Source organism: Podarcis muralis, chromosome 12 (assembly GCF_964188315.1).
Source record: "Podarcis muralis chromosome 12, rPodMur119.hap1.1, whole genome shotgun sequence".
NCBI classification, from domain to species: domain Eukaryota; kingdom Metazoa; phylum Chordata; class Lepidosauria; order Squamata; family Lacertidae; genus Podarcis; species Podarcis muralis.
Window position 1 is genome coordinate 45,207,580 of NC_135666.1, and position 25,225 is coordinate 45,232,804.

The 25,225-nt window shown below is 40.9% G+C and overlaps 1 protein-coding gene across 1 annotated transcript; it reads right to left on the reverse strand.

Annotated features, from left to right (window-relative positions):
* On the reverse strand, positions 1-24,916 carry DYNC1LI1 (dynein cytoplasmic 1 light intermediate chain 1). The gene is made up of 13 exons (XM_028749986.2): positions 24,576-24,916; positions 23,681-23,754; positions 16,616-16,732; positions 14,912-15,142; positions 10,854-11,023; positions 9,169-9,262; positions 6,987-7,122; positions 6,389-6,500; positions 4,955-5,014; positions 4,804-4,848; positions 3,840-3,960; positions 2,241-2,402; positions 1-621 (listed from the first exon to the last, which is right to left on the reverse strand). Exons 1-13 carry the CDS (start codon positions 24,737-24,739, stop codon positions 509-511), a joined length of 1,599 nt encoding a protein of 532 aa, XP_028605819.2. The 5' UTR covers positions 24,740-24,916; the 3' UTR covers positions 1-508.
* Positions 24,917-25,225: the final 309 nt, after the last annotated feature.

Sequence of the window (25,225 nt, forward strand, 5' to 3'; positions counted from 1 at the left end):
TCATATTCCAAATGAAGTGTTAAATTTTATTTGAGTTAGTTTATTGATGATGCACAAAAGAACAACAGTTGATCCATCTCTTTCCAACAAAAACTAGTAAATCCTCTCGAGGTTAATTTGCAAAATTGCATTAAACTAAAAAGTTTGGGTGATCAATATAAATTAAGTGCCCATGTTGAGTATCACCATTCCAACTCTTCAAGCAGCCTTTTGCATTACAAATGATTAAGTGGACACTTTCAATTTTACAGAATTACACTGACTTTTAAACAAAATTCAGAATTCGATATTTCTGAATGCCACATTGTACTGTGAACAGCAGTCTTACATTGTGTGATAATTTTCCATCTGTACAGTTCCCTTTTACAAAGTTGGGCAACACAAAAGACATCAACTGCTTGTCCTTCTCTGAACGTGTTCAGCTCCCTAGTCCCAGTCACAGAAGGAAGAGGCAGAGGCAAGTTTAAATTATCCCAGAAAATCGAATAAATGGCTATATTTGGTGTCTTCAAGATGTTTCACCTTCTGTGGGGGATGTAGGTGTTGTTGGAGAGGCCAGGTCTGGTTTTCGTGACATTCTGTCCAGTTCAGCTTGAACATCTGTTAAGACAGGCTTCTGGCCTATACATAAAGGAGGGCACATAACACAAGATTTTAAGCTAAATGTTTTTCACAAGTAGCACACACAAAGGCAGGCTAAAACTAAGGTGAAACACAACACACAACAGGTTCAGTCCCACTGCAGGAGATCATGTAATTCCAACATTAATGACTACAGTACTCTGCATTCAAGGCTCTTACTACCATTAGCTAAATTGTCTTAGGGTAAGTTTGATAGGAAAGTATATTTGCTTACAAGTCTGCAAAAAGAGTGTCACAATCAAATGGATCTACACCAACACATGGGAAAAGAGCGGTTCTGGGGAGTATAACCCCCCACATTTAGCCACCATGTATGCAGACACAGTGTACCTACAATATATGTGAACAGCCATATGTTCTCTGTGTATGTTGTCTGCTCATACAGGTAGAATGCCATGAATGCAGGCCAGAATCTGAGCTGAACAATGATGTGACATCCATGGCTTTCACCTCTGGATCTGCTTCAACTTCCTTACTTAAAGGTCCCTAGCTTGTTCCTCATAGCATACAGAAAGGACAGTAAGGAAGACCAATATATCCCATATACAGTGGTACCTCGGGTTAAGTACTTGATTCGTTCCGGAGGTCCGTACTTAACCTGAAACTGTTCTTAACCTGAAGCACCACTTTAGCTAATGGGACCTCCTGCTGCCGCCGGAGCCCGATTTCTGTTCTCATCCTGAAGCAAAGTTCTTAACCTGAAGCACTATTTCTGGGTTAGCGGAGTCTGTAACCTGAAGCGCTTGTAACCTGAAGTATATGTAACCCGAGGTACCACTGTATATGATATGCAAGTAAAACTTTAGAGTTTGTGAAAGGTCCAGGTTTTTACACTGGTAAACCTAATGTTTTTCCTGGCTACCCATTATGTGCCTTGTGCATACCTCAGTGCCATAACTCTATCCGGGGGTTACATGATGCTCAGGTTGTGTATTCCAAACCCTGATGCAATACGAGACAGTTTCACCCCAAGTTCTCTAGCAACCACAGAGGACTCAAGAAAGGTGCGGGTTCAGAGATTGCTAAGGCAAACATTTGTGAATGCTTTCCCTTAGGCATATAATCAACTTGCTCCTTGATCAAACAAGGGCTATCTGCACACAGATATCATTACAAAGGGGCCACACATGCAAAGGAAGGATAATGTATTTCGTACGAAGGACTGCTCACATAGTGATCCTTCTTTATCAGGTTCAGACACACACATCCAAAATGGTTTTGACAGGATCCATCATTTGTTTTGGGAAAATGACAAAACTCAATCCAGTCCTGTGCACCCACCCACTCCCCCATAGCTGAGTGAGACTGTCAAAGGGGAACAGCACCATCTATCTTGGGAATTCAGAGACAGTTAGTACACGGAATACCACACAATCCAATATGCACAGGAATGTATGGATCCTGGATCCTACCCAGCACCCAACATTATAAGGTGAGATCAGATAAATAACAGTAAGTAATATTTTAAATGATTTTTTTATGTCATACATTTGGCACTACTGTATAAAGACTCGCTTCAGCAAAAAACCGCATCTAGCTTGGAGTGTCCATTCTATGTAATACCAAAATGTTTTATATACTGTTTATACTGTTCTTACCTGACTTTTTTGCAGACGGTGGCAAGTTGCTGCCACCTCCACCTCCAGGACTCCCTACTCCTCCGGGACTACCAACACTACCAGGTCCACCAGGTGAGCCAGTTTTCTTACTCAGCAAACTGTTGAAAAAGTTAGCCAGCACTCCTTCGCTTGTGGCTCCAGCTGAAAAGAAGTTACACCCCAGATATTTTGATAATGCATATTAATTGTATTTGAGCTCTTAAAACATGAAATGGCAATACTAAACACACAGGGCTGGATTCAGATGTAAATCACCTTCTGTTCTTATTCTCTTACAGTTGTTTTAACTGCGTGTCTTTGTTGGTTTTTAGCTCTTATCTGTTTTAATTATTAGTTTTTTATCCATCCATTATCTGTGTTTAATCTTGTATTTTATTCAGATGTTTTATGTCTGTTTCCCTGTCCTCATTTGCCCTAACAATTATCGGTCAAAAAATCCTAACTGCTATTTTATCTATATGCTTTTTTTTAATCCTGGTCTGTGACCGTAATAAAGTTCATTCACCTTCTGTTACATTGATTTCAGTGCGATCCAAAGAAGAAGAAGAAAAGTTTGGACTTCATAGTCCGCCTTTCACTCCCATTAAGGAGCTACCAATCTCCTTTCCCTTCCTCCCCCACAACAAACACTCTGTGAGGTGAGTGAGGCTGAGAGACTTCAGAGAAGTGTGACTAGCCCAAGGTCACCCATAAATAAAACTCTGACTATCTTGTCTCACGTTTTTAGGGGACTCCAGTTCAATTAACTTAGTCTGGATCTAACCCACTGACGAAACCAACCATATCAAAGTGATTACCTTGCATGCTGAACATAAATGTCAACACCCTGGAGTACATTAGAAACAGTGAGTCACTGCTTAACTACCAGAACAGTTTTTCTTCAACGGACCACATTTCTAAAGGTAAAGGTAAAGGTACCCCTGCCCGTACGGGCCAGTCTTGCCAGACTCTAGGGTTGTGCGCTCATCTCACTCTAGAGGCCAGGAGCCAGCGCTGTCCGCAGACACTTCCGGGTCACGTGGCCAGCGTGACAAGCTGCATCTGGCGAGCCAGCGCAGCACACAGAACGCCGTTTACCTTCCCGCTGGTAAGCGGTCCCTATTTATCTACTTGCACCCGGGGGTGCTTTCGAACTGCTAGGTTGACAGGCGCTGGGACCGAGCGACAGGAGCGCACCCCGCCGTGGGGATTCGAACCGCCGACCATGCGATCGGCAAGTCCTAGGTGCTGAGGTTTTACCCACAGCACCACCCGCTACCACATTTCTAGTGTTTACTTAATAGATCAAGCTATTTCTTGCAAAGTCTTAAATAGGGGAAATACGCAATGAACTAGAACTTCTATTTCATTCAATTCACAAGAACACTTCCTATTTTTAAAAAGAAATCCTCATCTCAAAATTTCAGCAAATTTAATCCGATTAAAGTATAAGTAATTGCCTCCCTTAGTTTGAAGCTTAAAAGTTATCAATACTCCATAGAGTAAAATTGTTTTAGAAAGGGGGAAGTATGCAACATTTTGCTATTAGGATGTCAATGTTTAGAATAATTAGGTTGCAAAACTATTATTATGTCTTACCTTTCATACTAGGGTCTATTTTTTTGGATCCAGCAGGGATGGTTGTAACACTGGAAACATTGGAAGTAACCGACCTGTTTGGTGTCCTAGGGGATCCTCCAGGGACTCTTGGTGAGGTATCCTACATAGAATTAGAAAATACAATGAAGTACTTCGACTGAAATGCTGAGCTGTCAGTTCCATTTTGAGAGGGACATTTCTAAGTTATGAGATATTCATAGCAAAAAAAAAAAATTAATTAATTAGCTTTAGATTAAGAAGTATCTGGTAAAAAGAAAGCAGTTATAGACTACTTAGTCTATAAAAGCAACTACAAAAATACTTATTTAAAAGATTATGGAAAAATGCGATGCCACTGCCCCAAACACCCCAGTTTTATCAGATGAAGGGCATTACAGAAAAGTCAGGCACAGCCTATGGCAGGCTTTTAAGAAATATTTTCTAGGCTAGGAAAATATGTAATCATTTCTATTGGGAAAGAAACAATCCCCAAATTTACTTCATGGCATTCACATTTAGAAATTGGCAAAGTTTTGAAATGCACACTTAACAAACAAAACAATGTTGACTAGCACTGTATTCCATGTCCCCAGAGAGTAACTTGAAAAATCTGCACATTATAATATATGTTTTGGGAATTTTTTCTGCAAAACACTCTTAATACAAAAAGCTGATAAAGGCACTGAACTGTACCCGACAAAGTTGTGCAAACAGGATGACTTCGTTGGATACAACCCATTATCAGCCCAACCTTGTAGATATCTGAGAATAAGTCCCATTTTGTTCAGTGGGGCTTGTTGCCAGGTAAGTAGGTACAGGACCAAAGCCTAATAGCAGCAAGCAAGCTTTCAGCTACAGATATCAAAGTTACCAGAGTATTAAATACTTCACCAAAATGAGCACCAAAATTGGATCCAAATAAATGTACTGCTAAGTTATTAGTATTTAAGTATTTACTACTAACCACTGGTCTTCCAGCTGCAGTAGGTGGCTGTTTTGCTAACAGAGACTGAAAAACAAAATGAAAGAGAAATTTTGGAACAAAAAGTTGTTGGCAAATTCCAACACAAATTTAATCTTAGTTTAAATGAAATGTAGATTAAATGAGTATGTACCTGTTGCTTCATAAGAAATACTTGGTCATCTTCTGCTACTATCTCTTTCTCATGTACAAACTGCAATAAAGGGGGGAAAGCCATTAAGAGATGTCCAACTATTTTTTTTTCTCAAAATAACACAATCACATTTACTGGAACAAGTGGATGAAAAGCTCATGAAGATGGCTCAAATGTTGCAGCTAGTGCACAATGAAGCAGCCCATTCATTTGGCTACAAAGAACACATTAGTTGGCTCACCTGGGCTGGCTGCCTATGCGCTACCAATCCCAGTTTCCAGGTATTGATTATGACCTTCAAAGCTTTGTACAGCTTGGACCCAGTCTATCTCTGGAAGTGTCTCTACCCACCTGAGTAATACAATTTTCTTGAGATGTGCTAGGGAAGCCTTGCTCTTATCCTTTATTGGGACATTAAAATATGCTGTGGAGTCAGGATACGTCTCCACCTCACAATGGTGATTTACAGCTTTGTTAGAGCTGTTGAGATGCTTATCAAGCTCTGCCATTCGGCTTGATTACTAAAGAGATCTCCTATGTTCAAGATATTACGTCTGAATATGCAACACCACCACAAATAGGGTTCACGGGGCATATGCACTGTCCCTGCCTCCAATATTGCTGCCCCATATTGAGTGGGAGGTCTGAAGGGGATTTCAAAACACATTCAGCAGAATGCACTTAGAGACCTCTATGATCAAGAAACCTGTGTTTTCATGATTCCTGATCACAGGGAGGCTTTTAAGCATGTTCAACAAAATGCACTTAGAAGCTCCTTTCAGACCTCCTTATTCAAGGCAGTAAAGTCAGGGATTGGTCAGGTGGAGCTGGCACATGCAGCCTCACACACCCCTACTTGTTTTATTTTCAAACACAATGTCTGAATGTGGACAGTAACACTGAATACCAGCTGCTGGAGACAAATGAGGGTGAACTATTGCTTTTATTCCTGCTGAGCTTCCCTGGAAAATGGCTGGCTATTGTATAAAAAAAGATGGAACACCTGGACTGCTGATCTGATCAGCAGGACTGTTCTTATGTCTGTAATTCAAGATCGTTGCACTGAGGCTCATTATAATATATTATTAGGCAATGGCATTTTGCCTGCTTTATTGTGTGCAGATTTTTTTTTAGCTGGCACAGCTCCTTAAAAACTGCATCTTTGTTGTCATGTAGTATGAAGGCACATAATAAACGACACTAATTTATTTGACAAACCTTATTACACATTTAGATCAGCTATGTAGACTAAATTAATATAGAGATGGCCAGTTTATAGTTAGTAGTTACGATGCTGTTATCAGTGATAAGCTTCCTTGAGTTGTTGTCACTGCACTGAGCAATCAGTGTTACAAATTCCCGCCACCCCACCGATCACTAACAAGGCAATGTGTTAAATTAAAGGCATTTCTTCTAAACACAGGAAACAGTTACCTTTCTGACCGGAGGCTTTGTTATTATATCCTCAAAATTGTCACCCACTTTTAAAGTCTGAAAGTTCTCATGTAATATTCCTATCTTCTTTTCATTGTCCCATCCTGCAGGACTGAAAGCAAATACAGTGTCACATCTTGAATTTCAGTTGTTCAAGGTTTGGTTCACCTTCTGTCCAATCCCATCCTATACAAAGAACCCTGTTTCTTAAGGCAGAGCAGGAATTTTATTTTTCAATTTAAGTCCAAGATGGATGCTCACCATGAGCTTAAAAAAATCCCCCCTGAAACATGGGAAGAGGTTTCGTTTCTTTTTGCAACCCCCACCCAAAATATAATAATAAAGCACTTTAGTTTGGAATTGAAAGTCCTTAGCACTAAATATAGCACAGAAGGGAGGAAAAAGATAAAACAGTAGTCATTTTTCCTCTTCCACCTCCTGAAATTTTACCATACCATTGAACTACAAACATTGTTACAATACTCTTATTTCAGACAGGCTTGGTTCCTGAACAAGAGCACTCTTATTAGGGGTTAGGGATACAATGAAACACTTATATTTTTTATAATGCAAGACACCCAATAACTAAGTAACTTACATAAATACTGCATCTTTTTCCACAACAGAAGCAGATGTATTGAAGGGGAATCCATATAATTTCTGGACAATAAATTTATACACGTAATCAATATTCTTATTTTCCTTTACTGAAGTGTAAATAAGTGCTGCACCATCTGAGTTATTTGTTAAAGAAAACGCGGATGTATTTTTCTGCTCGGCAGTGGCAAGAAACTATTCGTGATACTTTAATACTTCTGTAACATTCATCCAGCGGCAAAGTGTTATAACATTAAGTGTGTGATGACTTACTTAAAAATATCTGTGTATATTACCTCCTCTTGTAAAGCATGCACCAGAGTATAGAAGCCAAACATTGACACATAAACTGTTAGGGGAAAGCAGGTTTGCCCAAACTCTCAAGCGGAAGAGCAATTTCATTTCATCAACAATTTCTGTTAAAAGACAAATTGGGTGTCTTCCTAACTTCTGCACTGTTTTCCTACACTAGCCACACTTCCATGTAGGTATGAAGGCTTCACACCTACACAACAACTACTTTGTTGACATCACTGGTTTTGTGATGTTCTGATACTTAAGAGTCTTCTTCCCCGCCCTGTAGCTCCATGTTGATTTTTCTCCTTGGGAGGAGCAAAGGACAAGGAAAGCCAGTTCTCTTAAGGGTTTTCAGGTGGTTCTTAACAGACTTTTGGGATGGAGGGGAGGGCAGAATTGGTTGTTTGCATTTATTTGCGTCTGATAGCTCTACCTACCTAAATGCAAGGGGTTAGTCATAAGCTGAAAAATGTTCAATCACCCCTGTGATGGACAAACTTGCTGCTATCTACACGGGATATAGCTTTTCCTTCACTGAAATGATATCCTTTGCATAAAGCACCCATCTTAACTTTCAAATAAGTAGGTGCTATCCAGCTTCCCATCTCGACTTATAAGGCACATGCCTAGCTGTGTTTATTTCCCTGAGAGTCTTGGAAGCAGAACAGGATACCAGTAATTATTGCTGTGCTTAATACTGTAATCACCATGTTTCAGTTCTGGTGTGAATGCCAATTACTGAAGAACAGCATTTATATGTGCTTTGTCAAAACTAACTTTGAACAATATAATTGCTATGAAACGGTAGTAACAGGGTCAGACGCCAAAGAACAACAAAGCTTATTCTGCATGCCCAGGGGAATGCTTTTGCATTGTATTCCTCAAACAGCAGCTCTTCATCCCACACAGATAACCACTTTGGAAATAGATTATTTAAAATGCAGTTTCTGATATAGATTACCATTTGAAGTAAAAAAAAATTCCCCTAGGCATGGCCAGGTCCTTAGGCATCCCTGAAATAATTCTGGGCCATGGCACATAAGTGCACCACCAAATATGCTTTGCTTATCAACTCTCACAGAGCCATTGGTTCAGACAACATTATATCCAGGCTTTGTGAGCTGAGATAGGAAGCTTTTGCCTGTATATTAAACTCCTACACTACTCTAACAAACAAACAAACAAACAAACAAACAAACAAACAAACAAACCAGGAAGCCTTTAACTAACCAGTTTGCAAAATGGGATATTATGGTTTCAAGAACAAACCAAGCTATTAAACCAATTCAAACTATACTTTAACCTAGTTTCCTGGTTTGGATGAAATTGGAAACTATGGTTGATTATAGATGTTTATGTTGTATTTGCAGAGTCTTGTACACAGCAGAAGGATGAGCAGTACGTGCCACATGCTTAACTTTACTTTATTTTCACTTCAATGCTGAGAGATTACAAACATGCATCTTGCCTCTGCGAGAGCAGAGAAGCAACAAGCCTTCTCCTCGGAGCACCGAGAGAAACGGAGAGAAACAGGAAACCAGTGTACATCACATCCAGTCTCCCATTCCCGTGGGAAACCCAACAGTACTCTGACTGTGGAATGCAAAACATTGTCCCGTGACAAGCACTTCGCTGCACAGTGAAGAGAGCAGAAACCAACAGTTTATTGGTACAATTACAGAGGGTCTGTAAAGGCCGTTCATATCTTAGCTTAGTAAACAGAGGGATGATCATCTAAACTCAGCACTTATCACTATCATTCAGATTACATGAGAGTCCAAGGCTTGCAGTGACTTGATAAAAGATGAACCAGCAAATCATGGGGCTTCTCAGATTATCTTAATCCAGTTGTAATTTTAATAATAAATCTGCATTTTAAAGGATACATTGTAAACAAAACCGTCGGATGTGCGACTGAATGAAGTCAAAGTGCTCATCTCTGTAATCGTGCTCTTTTTCCAGCAGGCTAATGGCATCACACTGTGGAGCAATAATAATAGTAATAATAATGCAATTTCAATCATGATTGCACCTGTAACTTACCATCATTGCAATTATAGAAATTCCCACTGTTCATATTAGCTATGAAATATATAATCCTTGCATTTTACTACATCCAATGTGAAAAGCTTCTATAGAGATATCTTAATATTTCTCTTTTTCTGGAATCTATTCCTGAAGGCCAGGATCCAAAGAGCTACTTCAGCACATTCCAGGGCTACAATGCACTCAGCAGCATTTTTCATTCTTTCTTTTTAATGGCAATCTCTCACACACTGTTGCCTTGATGCTACATTAGAAACTGAAAGTCTCCTCAGGATGGCTTTAGGAATTCAGGCTTCTTGGGGCATGTGGAACTAATTTATGGTTCTTGGGAACTTAGCCCATTAAGATTTAGAACATAAAAATTTGAAATACAAGAGATATAAATAAAAACCTGAACCAATATTTGGCATTTGGTAAAACTTGTTAAAATATTTATAGGATAAAATATATTCCAAAGAATTTGTCTAGTATGCATTTTCTTACTGCATGGGAAGATTGATCACCCTTCTCTGATATAGAGAAGACAGGTGATAAAATATAGAGAATAAACAACAGAATATTTAGGGAATATAGAGAAAATATAGAGAATAAACAACAGAATATTCCTCCCGAAAAATTCCAATGACGTTTTTAGTTTAAATAATAACTTAGCTGCACTCCTTGACCCACTTACTAGAGACTAATGGTTCTTCCAGACAACTTTACTCAAACCTCTATCACAGCTTAAAACTGCCATTTTCCTCCCAGTGCCTCTCCATAACTGCTTTACTTCAACCTCTGGCACTGTTTAAAATTATAGCTAATTTTAACTTTTCAATGTCCCTCCCTCCTTGCAGAACTCAAACTTCTCCCTCCTTCGTTCTTCAGCTGCCTCATGTGAGGGGGATAAATGATGTGGAGCCCTCAAGTATTCCAGTTTACTCAAACCTCCACCGTTTGCCTCAGTTCCTTCTATCCCTGCTTCACTCAAACTTCTGCCATTATCTTAAACCGTGAGTTTTCCCCTCTCAATGGTCCTCCCTTCTCACTTCCATGCCATGGCCCTACTATTGTGCAACCTGCCTTCACTTTTGTTCCCCTACCCCACCCTGACTGCATGAAAATCCAGGATTATGATGTGGTACTACAACTCCTCCAATGGGTGCTACGCAATGACATTGTTATATTTTTGTTATACGGCAAAAAATGGTTAAAATAACTTTCTAATTTTTTATATCAAGGCTGCCATCCATTATACAGTCTTGTGGAATTCAGGCTATTAATTAAAATCTATACCGGCAGTACAAAGCATCTTTGTTCAGTTGCTCAATGTGTTAAATATTACACTTGAGAAAGTGAAGAATACTTAAGCTGGTGGAAAACCAATGTGCAGTATTGAAAATGGTTTTATTTAATAGAAGTATTCCCACCCCATTTGAAAAATGGAAGCTCTGTTTTCCTTGTATAGATATGTCTTGTTATTTGAAATTAAAAATCATTTTAAAAAATTCTGATGTACAAACATAATCTGAAACATGAAACAAACCTTTGTACAAACTACTACTACAGGAATGCCTAAGTTGCATGTTAGTGTATCGGCACCCAGCGGTAAAATGACACTGTCATCTTTGTCCTCCTGTAATGAAGTATTTCTCCTCTGTGGAGAAGCTGGAAAGTCTTCCCCTGGTTCTGTGTATTCCTGAAAATCTCTTACAACTGAAAATAAGAAAGAAAAAAATGAATCAAGCAAGTACTTTGTTCCTGGGAGTCTGTTTTTGTACCAAATACTTTTTATTCTACTTAGCTTTGCCAGTTTTAAAATGTCAATTTATGTTTTCCTAAGTACTCAAAGAAGTATTATTATTATCATCATCATCATCATCATCTGTATACCACCCTCCATCCAAAGACGACATGGCGGTTCACAACATAAAAATACAAAATGAGTACACAAAATACATAATAAAATCAAAAACAAACCAATAACCCCCTCCCACAAGCACAATTAAAAGGACATAGGGATAGATAGACAGACAAGCAAACAAACAATCAGGGATCTAAGGAAGCTGCAAAATTTAAACACCAGTCTTTCAAAAGAACAATGTTAATTCAATTAATAGTTCTAAACATTTTGAAATATACTCTACTTGTAACTAAGTTCTTCGTCACAAGTTTATACTGCACAATAGACAGCAAAAGTTAATAACCAAGGCAAGCTAGTTAATAGATAAAACATATATAAGTAGATATAAAGTGACAAACCCAAACATTTTAGGGTTTTGTTTTGTTTTTTAACCATGAGGGCAGCAGTAGTTATTTTATTTAACCCAAATTCTGTAAGGTTTATGTCAAATACAGGATGTAATAGGTTATCGAATTTACATTCTAAATGTTTCAGTGAAGACTGGTAAATCTAGAGTCTGGCATTTTAAAAAGATGCTAAGTTACCCGAAAAACAAAACTTTCAACAATACTGGAATTAACTTACTTCTGGACCCCAAACTCAAGATACATACAGCAAAAAAATCCTCCTATGCAGATCTTTTAGGCACCTTAAACTCCCTAAATGCCAGCTTTATTACTAATTTGTTTGGCTTTAAGCCAATATTATTTTGTGCTAGAAATTCCAGAATTTAGATTGTATCCAAGAAAGAAGTGACGAAAGCTGTTGTTTTGTTGTTGCTGATTTGTACCCCCTTTGTCAACAACACCTATTAGTTTCAGTGGATGGTATATTGATTGGTAAGTGAAAAGTAGATGGTAAAAAGACAATAAAAGCATAAGGCAGGGAAGACAATGGGAGCATTTTGCAGCAAAGATGCAATGCTTATAAGACTTCTTAGAAGGCCTCTTTTGTAGGATGGAGAAGACAATCAGATTCCACTATCATACCACCACAATCTTCTTTTGGGATTAATCTAAGAAGGATTTGTTTGTTTTTTAACTTTAGAGAGCCAACTTCTTCTCAGCAGCTGGAATCTTAAAAATATTTGTATTACAGTTTCATACAAAATATCAAAACAGTTTGCAACAATTAAAATACAGGAAGAACACAAAAATTAAAAGAGATCATATTTATGAAATGTGTACAGATAGTACGGCCATATAGTAGAGCCCATATAGTAATTACAAGGAACTGACATTAAGAGGTTCAGTACATGTTATGGGCCAAAGGTACATGTCAAAGCACAAACATTATTTTATGAACCACTTCAGAAAGGTGTGATTTGGGAAAAGGAGCTGGTAGGGGACAAAGCACCTCTTCCTTCCTAGTATTTATCCAAGTCTGAGTAATCTTCTTTTGGAGCTGCTTTGCTTTAAAATTAAAACAGAGGGGTGAAAAGACAAGAAACTCTGTTTTGGTGCTCTTATATGCATATTTGTATGTAACATTTATTTAAACCCCATATTTATTTCAAAGATCACTCCTTTCACTAGCTTGCAATGAGGGTTTTGCTAATGCAATGTGTACTTCAGATAAAAGGTAAAGGTAAAGGTACCCCTGCCCGTACGGGCCAGTCTTGCCAGACTCTAGGGTTGTGCGCTCATCTCACTCTATAGGCCGGGAGCCAGCGCTGTCCGCAGACACTTCCGGGTCACGTGTACTTCAGATACCTGCTACATAATGCAGAATATGTACAGCAGGGGCAAGGAACCTGCTGTATTCAGCTGGCCCTCTAAATATCCTCCTAACCATCAGCTGTTAGGTAGGGAAGTAAAGGGGCTGTGTTGTGATGGTGTGTAAAGCATACAAACAGCTCCTTCCTCTACAAGAACATCAGCTGCAGAAGGGAAAACGTATTGAGAGAGAGAGTGGTATGCTTCCTGCAAATATACAAAAGGTGCCCAAGTAATTTGCAATTGGATGCAATTTTTGTGATGCAAGAGCATATTGAAGTTGGTGACTCTGAACAGTTCACAGTTCAACTGCACTTTGATGTTATTTTAATTCTTGTGTTGCGACTGTGCCTTAGGTAAAGTCGGAACAGAAAAAAGCTTGCCAACACACTTTAGCAAATGTTATAAAAACAAAAGTCTATGGAGAACATTGAAAATGAAACCCGAGTAAATACTAAAAATTAAATATATACTTCCATCTCCAAAAAGAAAGACTTTTGTGTGTTAATGTTATGGTGTGTTAACAATGTGTAGGTCTCATTAAAAACACTATTGAGGCTGGAATGCAGTTCCTGTCAGCTTTCCACTAGAGTAATGTGGTCCTTGGCCTGAATTTAGTTCTTCACCCCTGCGTGTACAGGGTACACTGAATTTAGAAGGCAAAGCATTTCTATTTTCTTTTATACAGGAAATTTCTATCCTAGGAAACTGCTTAGAAGAGTATGAAAAAGGTATAAAAGCAGAACCTTCCGAAAAGTCAAAGCAAAGGTGACAGTGGTAAGACCTCTGCTAAATAAAACTGCTCTTCTTACTAATGCACAGAACTTGCTCTTCTCCTTCACCATTTTCTACAAAAATAAACAAATACCCTGAACTATATGAGAAATAACTATATGAGAAATAAAAATATTGCACTCAAAATGATTAAATTGAGTTACTATAAAATTTGTTGAGCACAGGTTTTGATCTTCTGGGTGAAGAATTTGCATTCCACAGAACAGAGAACACCCCCCCCCCCAATGCATCCCTTCCAAGCCCGCTAAACTTAAGCATTACATCTTCACTGTTCATTTTTCCAGCTGTTGTTTATCATTTTAAGAATTGTTTATCAATTTAAGATTTGTTGTTAAACACAATTGACGTGCATTGCACTTTATATCTCCGGGTATAGGGCAGTGTATATGTGTGTATGTATGTATGTATGTATGTATGTATGTATAAATAAATAAATAAATAATAATAATAATACACAATATGGCAGGGCCCTGTCTCAAGGAGCTTACAATCTAAAGGTTGGCACAGGAGACTAGACTACAAAAGAAGAAAGAAAAAAATGGGATCAATTTCCATAGATATAGCAAGCCAATGTTCATGATTCTGCGTGAGTAAGGACTTCTCTTTTATTTGCATATCAAAAACTATATAGAGAAGCTCTCAGCAGCTCCATGCATGCACAAAATGAGCTGCTGTAGCAGAACAGATTTTAGTAATATTTGCTTTCAGAAGTTTTGAGCCTACTGAATCACCCTTTCCACATGACTAACATTTTAGTGCACCCAAGTCCAGATAACATTTCAGCCTTATTAAAGCTAAAAGCTAAAAATTAGCAGAATTAAAAAGATGTAACTAACTTTTTTGCTCTGGCGCTGAATTTCATATAACAAAGTTTTACAACGGATTTAAATGTTGACAACAAATATTCAACTGAATCTGTTATCATGTGCTAAACCATGACATTCCCAAGACGGGTTGCAAAGATAATGCTACATACATTAGATACTATATATTATAATGAGAATTCGCATGGTCAAGAGAAACCCCTTATAAAACTGTTATAAAGCATAAGAGTGAATATAGTTAAATCAGCTGACAAACATGTTGGCATTGCATTTCCTGTAATAGACAAACATATCACAAAAGCGTACATTTACACAAAGATGAATTCAATAAATATTTTTCTAGCATCTATAAAGTGTATGTACTCACTTTTTTGCTCCATTTCTTTCATTTCTTCAGGAGGGATTTTTAGCTTGTCAATATGCTCCCTTACAACACTTGCCCATTTTTGTAAAGAGTCTAAAGCAGCCCATGGCTTAGACATGTCCACCACCAACATAATCAAAGTGTCCTTTAGAGAGATAGATTCCAATGCAAATTTAAGTAGACCTTTATGATAGAGGTCACCATCCAGTATCCATACATTACATCGTGTCTGATCTGTAAAAAAGCATAAATAAGGTGTTCTTAACATGTACCATAGTTTATTATCAGTGGACAATATCCAAATGAGTTATTTTCACTCATTAAAAACAATGAACTGATTTAAATGGCTCTTTCTGAAATATGACTACCATTGGTACTCACTGCTAGTATTTATAAATATACTATTAGAATGATAATGGTTAAAGGTTAAAACTCTTGGATGAATTTGGATAGCAGATAGTTCTCAAGCACGGTTTTTAAATCTTTTGACTAGCAATATGCCTGGTGAGACAATCTTGATGTTGATCAGGTTTCTAAAGCTTGCAGTATTCTAAGCTACACAATATGGATTCTTATGTGTATTTCAGAGCACACAAAAAGAAATTTTAGAGAGTGGAGAAAGGAGGGAGAGGAGGAGAAATATAAAAGGAAAAGGCAGGAAGACTAAAGGAAAAATAGGTTGGGAAGATTTAGGATAAAAGGGGAGAAGGGAAACGGGAAGTAGAAGGTGAGAGACCAGAGGCAAAATTAAGGAAATATTACAAATTGAGGGCTTTTTTAATTTAGAAAAGGCAAGTAAGGAAAGGATATACAGTGGTACCTTGGGTTACATACACTTCAGGTTACATTCGCTTCAGGTTACAGACTCCGCTAACCCAGAAATACTACCTCGGGTTAAGAACTTTGCTTCAGGATGAGAACAGAAATCGTGCTCCGGCGGCGCGGCGGCAGCAGGAGGCCCCATTAGCTAAAGTGGTGCTTCAGGTTAAGAACAGTTTCAGGTTACTAATGGACCTCCGGAACGAATTAAGTACTTAACCCGAGGTACCACTGTAATAGAAGTGTACAAGTGTGGAGAAAGTCAAGAGACAGTTTTCCTTCCCTATCTCATAGCACTAGAGCTAGGGATCATCAAATTAAATTGAAGAACTTCACACAATGTGTAGTTAAACGATGGAATTCGCTCCTAGAAGATGCTCTGATGGACCGCTTTAAGGGAAGGTTATACAAATTCATGGCTATCTAGTCCTGATGACTATGCTACTTCCTATATCAAAAGCAACATGCCTCCAAGTGATAGTTGCTGGGTTTCACAAGCAGGTGAATGTTATGCTGTTTGTGATCTTACCACAGACATCTGGCTGGCCACTGTGAGAACAGAATGATGGACTAGGTAGGCTTTTGGTCTGATCTAGCAGGGTCCTCTTTCAGTTCTTATTCCACTCTGGTATTGTTAACATCACTCACCACCACCACGCAAAAAAACCCCACTCATTCTCCCTGAAGTCACCCTCCCCATACCGTTCATCCTCCTTTGCCTGCAAACTCCCTTCCCTGAACAGAAAACAAGGAAATGCAGTGATAATAAGTTGGAGATAGAATCTGGAAGTTGCTAACTTGTGAAAATGCCATACATTTTTAAAATCTGGAATATTCCCAAGCAATGAATACTTACTCACTGTTGTTGTTATCAGAACTGGTACTTACCATCTCTGTCTTCATCATGTACATTTAAGTACAAATATTCCATTCCTCTTCCTTTCTTGTATTCAGCAATTCCCTGAAGTTTTCCAATTAAACTTGTTTTACCTGCACCATCTTCCCCTAGAAAAAAAGTTTAAAAGTGGACTTTATTAATAACATATATGAAATATATTTCTTGTAATATTTCCATTTCAATCTGTGAAACTTACCGGTATTTTGCTTTAGGACACTTGGCCCAAATAGTAGTCTGTAGCAAACATTGCCATGTAGACATGACTTCTGTCATGTGTACTGCATTATTAGCAAGAAAAGCACATGAACAAGTCCTGCTGCTGCTATCTTATTTGTACAGTGGTACCTTGGGTTACATACGCTTCAGGTTACAGACTCCACTAACCCAGAAATAGTGCTTCAGGTTAAGAACTTTGCTTCAGGATGAGAACAGAAATCGTGCTCCGGCAGTGCGGCAGCAGTAGGAGGCCCCATTAGCTAAAGTGGTGCTTCAGGTTAAGAACAGTTTCAGGTTAAGTAAGTACGGACCTCCGGAACGAATTAAGTACTTAACCCAAGGTACCACTGTAGTTTTAATAATTCATATGGGGAGGTATAGTGGGCCCCTCTGCCGCCATGGGGAGGTACAGCAAGGCCCTCTGCTGCTTCGGGGAAGTGCAGTGCACCCTCCACCACCACGGGGAGGTATGGCAGGACCCCCTGCGGCTTCAGGAAGGCATGTCAAAGCCCGCTGCTGCTACAGGGAAGCGCAGCGCACTGTCACTGTGGGGATGCACGGCGGGACCCTCTGCTGCCATGGGGAGGCATGGCACACCCTCCACCGCTGCAGGGAGGTATGGCTAAACCCTCTGCCCCCGCAGGTAGGCCCAGCAAGGCCTTCCGCCCCCGCAGATATATATCATGATATATTGAGATATTGTGATATTTTGGTGGTAATATGTCTAAGAATTGTGGGTTTTTGGCAGGCAAGTAGTCAGTTTCTGAGTGGTCAGAGAAGTCTGGCAAAGTTCCCAGAAGCTTCACTGTCATCCCCACATTTCAGATCTTTTACACATTATATATGCAAATCTTCCGTTTTCTAGGTGCTTTTCTGCATATATTTTCTATAACATTAGTAGGAACATACAACCCTTAGAAGACACTGACTTTAACCTTTCCCTACCCCCAAAAAAATCTCTATCAAGTTAGTCTGTATTGCCCAATTGGAGGTGTCACTAACCTAGAAGCAGAGCAACAGACACTTTTGAATATATTTTATAAAGTATTCTACACAAAATAGGCAATTCCTAGTGTTTTTAAAACAAATTTGCACTAGTAAATTTCAGATAATAAAGTTTTAGTATCACAAATATTGATACAATGTTTTGGATACATAACATTTAAATAAAAACAGCTACAAAGAATCATTTTTAAAGTTAGCTGCAAGGCATATCTGCTCAGCTGAGATGTAAGAAATTTAGGCTGCTAAACCACCATTTATTGGCCCAAGAACACATACATTCCTGCATGTTCCCTTCTAACCCCTTGCCTTACCATGTTAGGAAGCAGGGAATAAAATCACAGTTTCTCAGTTAAGATGTAATGGGAAACAGTGGCTTAAATAAACCAAAATGTCAGCACTGAATCTTGGAACACAAAGAACATGCAGCCATATAATTAATTCTTGGGCAGATAAAACCATGGTTGATCAGTTTGAGATTGTTACATCTGTGCTAGCCATGAACAGATAAGTTTATTTCCAGTCTGTGCCAATTTTGCATGTGTTTATTTATGAGTCTGATCTGTCCCATATCATCTTTGACCTGCATTTTTTAAAGTCTGTGCAAAAGATTGTATTTAAATTGTACTTAAATACATAATTTATCTCAATGTACATATTTCATGCTAAAATATGCATTTAGGTACTTTTCTGAGCTGAGAACTAGAGAAAAGCAAACTCTGAAGGATAACTATGGTCTAATCTATTTATTAGGGAAGCAGATGGCGCTGTGGGTAAAACCACAGTGCCTAGGACTTGCCGATCGTATGGTCGGTGGTTCGAATCCCCGCGGCGGGGTGAGCTCCTGTCTTCGGTCCCAGCTCCTGCCTACCTAGCAGTTTGAAAGCACCCTTAAAAGTGCAAGTAGATAAATAGGTACCGCTTTATAGCGGGAAGGTAAACAGTGTTCCGTGTGCTGCGCTGGTGCAGGCTCGCTAGAGCAGCGATGTCATGCTGGCCACGTGACCCGGAAGTATCTGCGGACGGTGCCAGCTCCCGGCCTCTAGAGTGAGATGAGCGCACAACCCTAGAGTCTGTCAAGACTGGCCCGTACGGGCAGGGGTACCTTTACCTTTAATCTATTTATTAATCCAGGATGTGTGAATTGGGTCAATTCATTTAAAAATGCAAACCCAATGAAAATCTCCTCCATCCCTACTCTGCCCTAGGCCTTAGTGTGTAAAAGAAACTTAAATATAAATGGCTATCAATGGCTACTAGCTGTGCTCTGCCTCCACAGTTGGAGGCAGCATTTTTCTGAATATCAGTTGCTGGACATCAAAGGGGGGAGAGTGCTCTTGTGCTCAGCTCCCACCTGTGGGTTTCCGACAGGCATCTGTATAAACACTGGGAGAACAGGATGTTGGACTAGGTGGATCATTGGCCCAATTCAGCAGGCTCTTCTTATGTTTTTATGTCATAAGAGTAGCAGAAGATATGCCTGCTGGTATTATGTAGTGCTTATAACAACCTAACCTATCCTCGTGTAAATAAAAATTTCAGTATAATCAGATGCAATGGGGGGAAAGAAGTCAAGATAAAATGCCTTTTAACAAAACAGGTTCAATTCTGAGGCACATACACTTCAAAAATAAACTTTGTGCTCTCCTATAATACATCATCTTATTAAAAAAAACCCCCAATACTATTTGATGAGCATGAATCAAAAGAAAGAACAATCATAAGCGCCAGTATAGACATGCTTTTCAACTTCATAAGCACAGTTAAGTGGTTGGGAATGAGCCATGAAATTGCATACTCCACTACCAGATTCCTCTCTATCACTTCATTCCACTTCTCTTTATTATGGTGAAGCTTTGCGCAGGCACCAAAACTAAGCACAAGGATAGCTAGAGTTCCCTGTTAATTAATACAACTAGGGTAAAGTGGGAGCCCTGACAAGCCCCGCAAAGTGGCTTGCTTGGTGGGGTGGCGGTGCAGCAATAGCCTCCTGTGTCAGCAGAGTTGCTGCCCCTTACCAGGCCAGAGAAGGGAAGGGGCAAGATGGCAGCAGGGTTGGACCACACTGGCCAACCTTATCCAGTACTGCCTCCAGTGCATCCACACAGCCCGAACAACACCTTTCCTTCTGGTAACGGCAGTGACATCGCTGCTGGGAGGCTACTGCTCTGGTTGCAACTGACAAGCTCCATAGTTATTATTGGTGCCAATAAAATTCTTAACTGAGGGGTATGGATAGAGAAAGAAATTTCTCCCGATACAAGAGGAGCCTTGGCTGACCAGTTTTTAAGCATGCTTGCAATAGTGAACATTTTGACTACACCAGACCTTGGTTAACTAAAACAGGCAATGCTGCCATCACACTGCATTTTACAACTTCACTGGCAATCCCATAGTCATGCATATCTAACAGGGATCTATAATGATAAAAATAATTAGTACCTTTCTCATAGAAAAGATCTTAATTTAAAATTTAAGACAACATAATGGTCAAGTAAATGGTTTAATAAAGTTAAAGGTAAGGTAAAGGTAAAGGACCCCTGGATAGTTAAGTCCAGTCAAAGGCAACTATGGGGTACGGCGCTCATCTTGCTTTTCAGGCTGAGGGAGCTGGTGTTTGTCCACAGACAGCTTTCTGGCTCATGTGTTCAGCATGACTAAACTGCTTCTGGTGCAACGGGACACCGTGACGAGTACCAGAGTGCATGGAAATGTTATTTACCTTACTGCCACAGCGGTACCTATTTATCTACTCGCGGTGGTATGCTTTCAAACTGCTACGTTGGCAGTAGCTGGGGCAGAGCAACAGAAACTCATCACCATCATGTGGATTCAAACTGCTGACCTTATAATCGGCAAGCCCAAGAGACTCAGTGGTTTAGACCACAGCGCCACCCACCTCGCATAAGTTATAAATAAACATTAAATGGCTTAATAAAGTTATAAATTACTGAGAGTATAAATATAAAACTTAGGATGCTCAGAACTAAATTTCCAATGAACTGACAACCCTGCTTGACCAGACCTATTTAGTCCAGCTTCCTGTTTCTCATAGTGGTCAATCACATGCCTTTAAGAAGCCCACAGGCAAGACACGAGTGTGATAGCACTCTACTGCTATTGTTTATCAGTGACGTATTCAGCGGCATATTGCCCCTGGTAGCTATATACCATCTCCTCAATCAAACCAGTACCCATTGATAGTCTTATCCCCAATGAATTTGTTTAATCCCCTTTTAAATTATGCAAGCTGGTGGACATCACTACATCTTGTGGTAGCAAATTCCATAGTCAACCACGCTCACTTTTTTCCTAGGCTAAAAAGTCCCAAATGCTGTCAGCTTTCCTCATAGGAGAGTTGCTCCAACACCTTGATACTTTTGGTTGCCCTTTTCTGCTCTTCAATATCCTTTCTGAGGCGCAGTGACTAGACTATTCTAAGTGTGGCTGTGCCACATATTTATATAAAGGCATTATAAGATACAGTAATTAGATTCCTTTACCTAATGGATAATTTGCCCTTTTCACAATGGGTAAAGGCGAGCTACTTACCATGACGCCCCAAATCCCTTTCCTGGTAAATCATTGCCTGCCTCCCCATCAGTGTATGTGACATTATAGTTTTTTGCTCCAATGTGCATCACTATACACTGAACTGCATTTTCCATTTTAATGCCCATTCACCTGCTGGAGATGTCCTCATGGAGCTCTTTGCTATCCGTTTTTGCTTTTACAGAATAATTCTGTGACATCAGCAAACCTGGTGACCTCACTGCTCACCCCTAATATATCATGTATTAACTTACTAAAAAGCACTGGCCCCAATACAGATGCTTGTGGGGCTCCACTTCTTATATCCTTCCATTGGAGCACTATCCATTTATTTCTGTTCTCTGCTTCCTATTCTTTAATCAGTTACCAGCCCATAAGATATAGCTGTGGGGTGACATCATATCTTATCCCATGGTTGCTTATGCATAATTAACTCATTGAATTCATTGCCATGGTAAAAAAAATAGCACAAAAAACAGTATTTTTAAAAAGTTAAGTTTATGGGAACATCAGTCTATCAATGGTTACAACAAGGCATGATAGTTAAAAGTGCAATATCAATATCCATCCACTGTATTATCATGCTTTTCCACTATGTTCTTTTTACAAGTTTCCCAGAAGCACCTGATCAGCCAGTGTTGAATACAAACAAGTAGAATGTTTGGATCTTTGATCTAACTCTAAAAAAAAGAGTTCATACTATGTTTTTTATGAATGAAATAATGTAAATAATCCATGCTAAATATCTGTCATTTTGATTTTTAAAAATCTTTCTGCCACAAAAAACTTGTAGTGCAAAGTAAGAGGGCTATAGCATGTTATTATGACTATGAAACATTATGTATTTTTAGCTCTCTCTATGGTCTTGTCTACAGTCCTTTCACATTCTATACTCCATGTTTTGCAGAACTATGTGTTTCTCTCAGTTTTAAACTTTATTATTTACCTTCATAAATTGCCCCCCTTTTGTCACATAGAACCTCAGGGCAGTAAAGACACATAATGAAACTAAGAAACAATTAATTTAAACTTCAATAAGCCAATGAAGTGCTCTGCAGCAGCATAAAAAAGTTATGCCCACTCAGCAGATTTTCCTGAAATGCCTGTGCGAAAGTATGTGTTTCAAGCGGTTATATAAAAACTATTCTTGCGGGTAACAGCTTTTTCTCAATAAGAGAGTTCCACAACAAGGGTTTGCCACAGAGAAGATCCTACCTCTGTATCACCTCTCCTTCCTAAGCTTTTCTAGTAAACTAAGAGGTAAATTCCTCCTTGTCTTTGTACTCTGCTGTTCTGTAATATTTAGTAGTACAGTAGTGTGTTTATTTACAACCAGGACTGCAAGTACGTAGAATTTCAAGTGTTACAGTATTCTCATCAATGTCACCCCCAAAGTGTGAAAACTAAGCCAGGAGTTGCTTGAAAAAGCCAGCTGGAAGGATTACCCACATGTGGGTCTACTCATAAACACTTTAAGATTACTGTTTCAAGCAACAAGCTTATTGAGAGCACCATGTTGCAGGGGAAGCTAGTAAGAGAACTAACTTCTCCAACGACAAAACCCAGAACCTATTCAGGGACACCAGTCAGTACTAGATGCAGATAGCACAAGACATCCCATCAAAGAAACAAAAATAAAACAGCTGATACAGCAGATGTACCCTAACACACCCAATTTTCAGTTTCTCCCAAGCACCCCAAGGAAAGCAACACCTCTAAGTGCCAAGAAAGAAAAAACAGAAGGAGGTGCTAACCATATCAAATGGGTGGAGCCATGAGGGTATAAGGCAAGCCAGCAACAGAGAGGCAGGCTGATGCTGACACATAATGTGACAACAATGCCTTTGGCAGGCCTTATGCATATGGGCAGAGCTCACTCCCCTAGCCTGCCAGCCAACAAACAGTAGAGGCCTCTATGGATTTTGGAAGTCAGGCTTGAAGTACCACACAGCATGCAGCTGTAACCAGAAACAATAAGCAGAAAAGGGATTTAAGCCCTGTGCCGATAGTGCATTTCCAGTTCTGTGGAAGGGAAACTGCCAGTTTCTGCACAAGGCTGGGGGTGGGTGGGAAGGCAACAGTGCGATCAATGAACCACTGCGGATGCCCCTCCCTCCTGCACAGCTTACAAACACAACGAGGTCCATGGCCAGCAATTCGGCGCGCACACCCTCCGCCCTCATTAACAACAAGTGAAAACGATCGCAAACGGGAAACGAGACGTGCAGGCAAAAAAACAAACAAACAGAGCAGAAACAAGGCGAGGAGAAGAAAGGGCCGCTTACCCAGCAGCACGACGTTTTTCCCCGGCGGCAATTTAGACCTGGAACGAGTCGACACCTCGCTGAGGATGCAGGACCTGCAGGGGCAAACGAGAAACGAGGAAGGCAGTGAGGAGGCAGGAGGGAAGGTCCAGCAGGAGAGAAACAAGCTCCTGTCAAGCGGAGGCGAGGAGAAGCAGCGGGAGAAGAGGATGGGGGAGAAATGGAGGAAATGGGGAGAATTAGGGGGAGATGGGAATAGGGGGAGAGATGTGGGGGGTGTTGGGGGAAGATGGGGTAGAAATGGAGGAAATGGGAGGGAGAGATGGAGTAGTTGAGGTGGGGAAAAGGGAGTGGGGGGTTGAGATGGGGATGGGGTGTAGGAGGAAGATGGGGAGAGACGAAGGAAATGGGGGAGAATTAGGGGGAGATGTGGGGAATAGGGGGAGAGATGTGGGGGGATGGGGTGTAGGGGGAAGATAGGGGAGAAATGGGGGTGCGGGAGAGATGGAGGAGATGGGGAGGCGAGGGAAATAGGGGGAAAGAGGGTGAGAGATGTGGGGGGTGGGGGTGAGAGAGGGAGGAAATGGGGAGGGGGGGAGGATGAAGAGACAAACCTCCCCCGCCCACCTCAGGGAGGGAGGACCAGCAACATGGCGGAGGGGGCATTACAAGGGTTTTTTTCCCCCTTCCCCGTTCACGGGACGCCCCACTTAGAAACAAACAAAAGGCGGGGTGTGAAGGGAAGGGATTCGGGAATCCGCCAGGTGCGGGAAGGAGGGCGAGGAAAGCACCTTTGCCCGCAAGGACTGGAGTGCAGGTGGGGGGGTAAGAGGAATGGGGAGGAGCTACCAGGTAGTAACGGTCCCTCTCTGAGGAGGCGAGGCGACCGGGTGAGGGGGGGGGCGTCCTCAATTACCAGAGATTCTGCCCGTCGTCCTCGTCGCCACCCGCTCGCGAGTCCGCGCCGCCGCCGCCGCTACTCGTGGCGTTGAAAGCGGCCGAAGCCCCGTAGCCTGAGCCCAGCCCCGGCGAGGAAGAGGAACCGTAGGAGCCGGCTCGCCCTCCTATCGCCGCCGCCATCTTCGCTGTACACACGCGCGCGCACACACACAGAGTCGCAAGAGCGCGCAGAGGGCAGGCGCGCGCCCCTCCCGAGGAAAGCGCGGCGCTGACGCCGCCCGACGCCTCCTTCCCTTTCTCTTCAATGAGGGAGAAAGAGGAGCGGGGCCGGGCGGCCGACACCCGGCGTTGCCGAGGGACCCGGATGTAGGCGGGCCTGCGAGGCGCGAGGGAGAAGCGGCGGCGGCCGCCACCACCACCCCACTCCGGCTGCCTCTGCGCAGCCCACCCCCCCTGACTGGGACGTTGTTGTTTGTTGTTGTTGACGTTGACTTGGCGCGTGACGAACCCCCCCCCCCCCCAAAAAAAAAAAATAAACCGGAAAAGGCGCGCATGGCACGTTGGGCGGAGCTCACAGTCGCCTCAGCGACCTGCCACACACACCTTTTCAGGTGTCTTCGAGCGGCTTTGCTTTCCGGCCAGGTGAGGGCTAACGCCGCTTTCAAA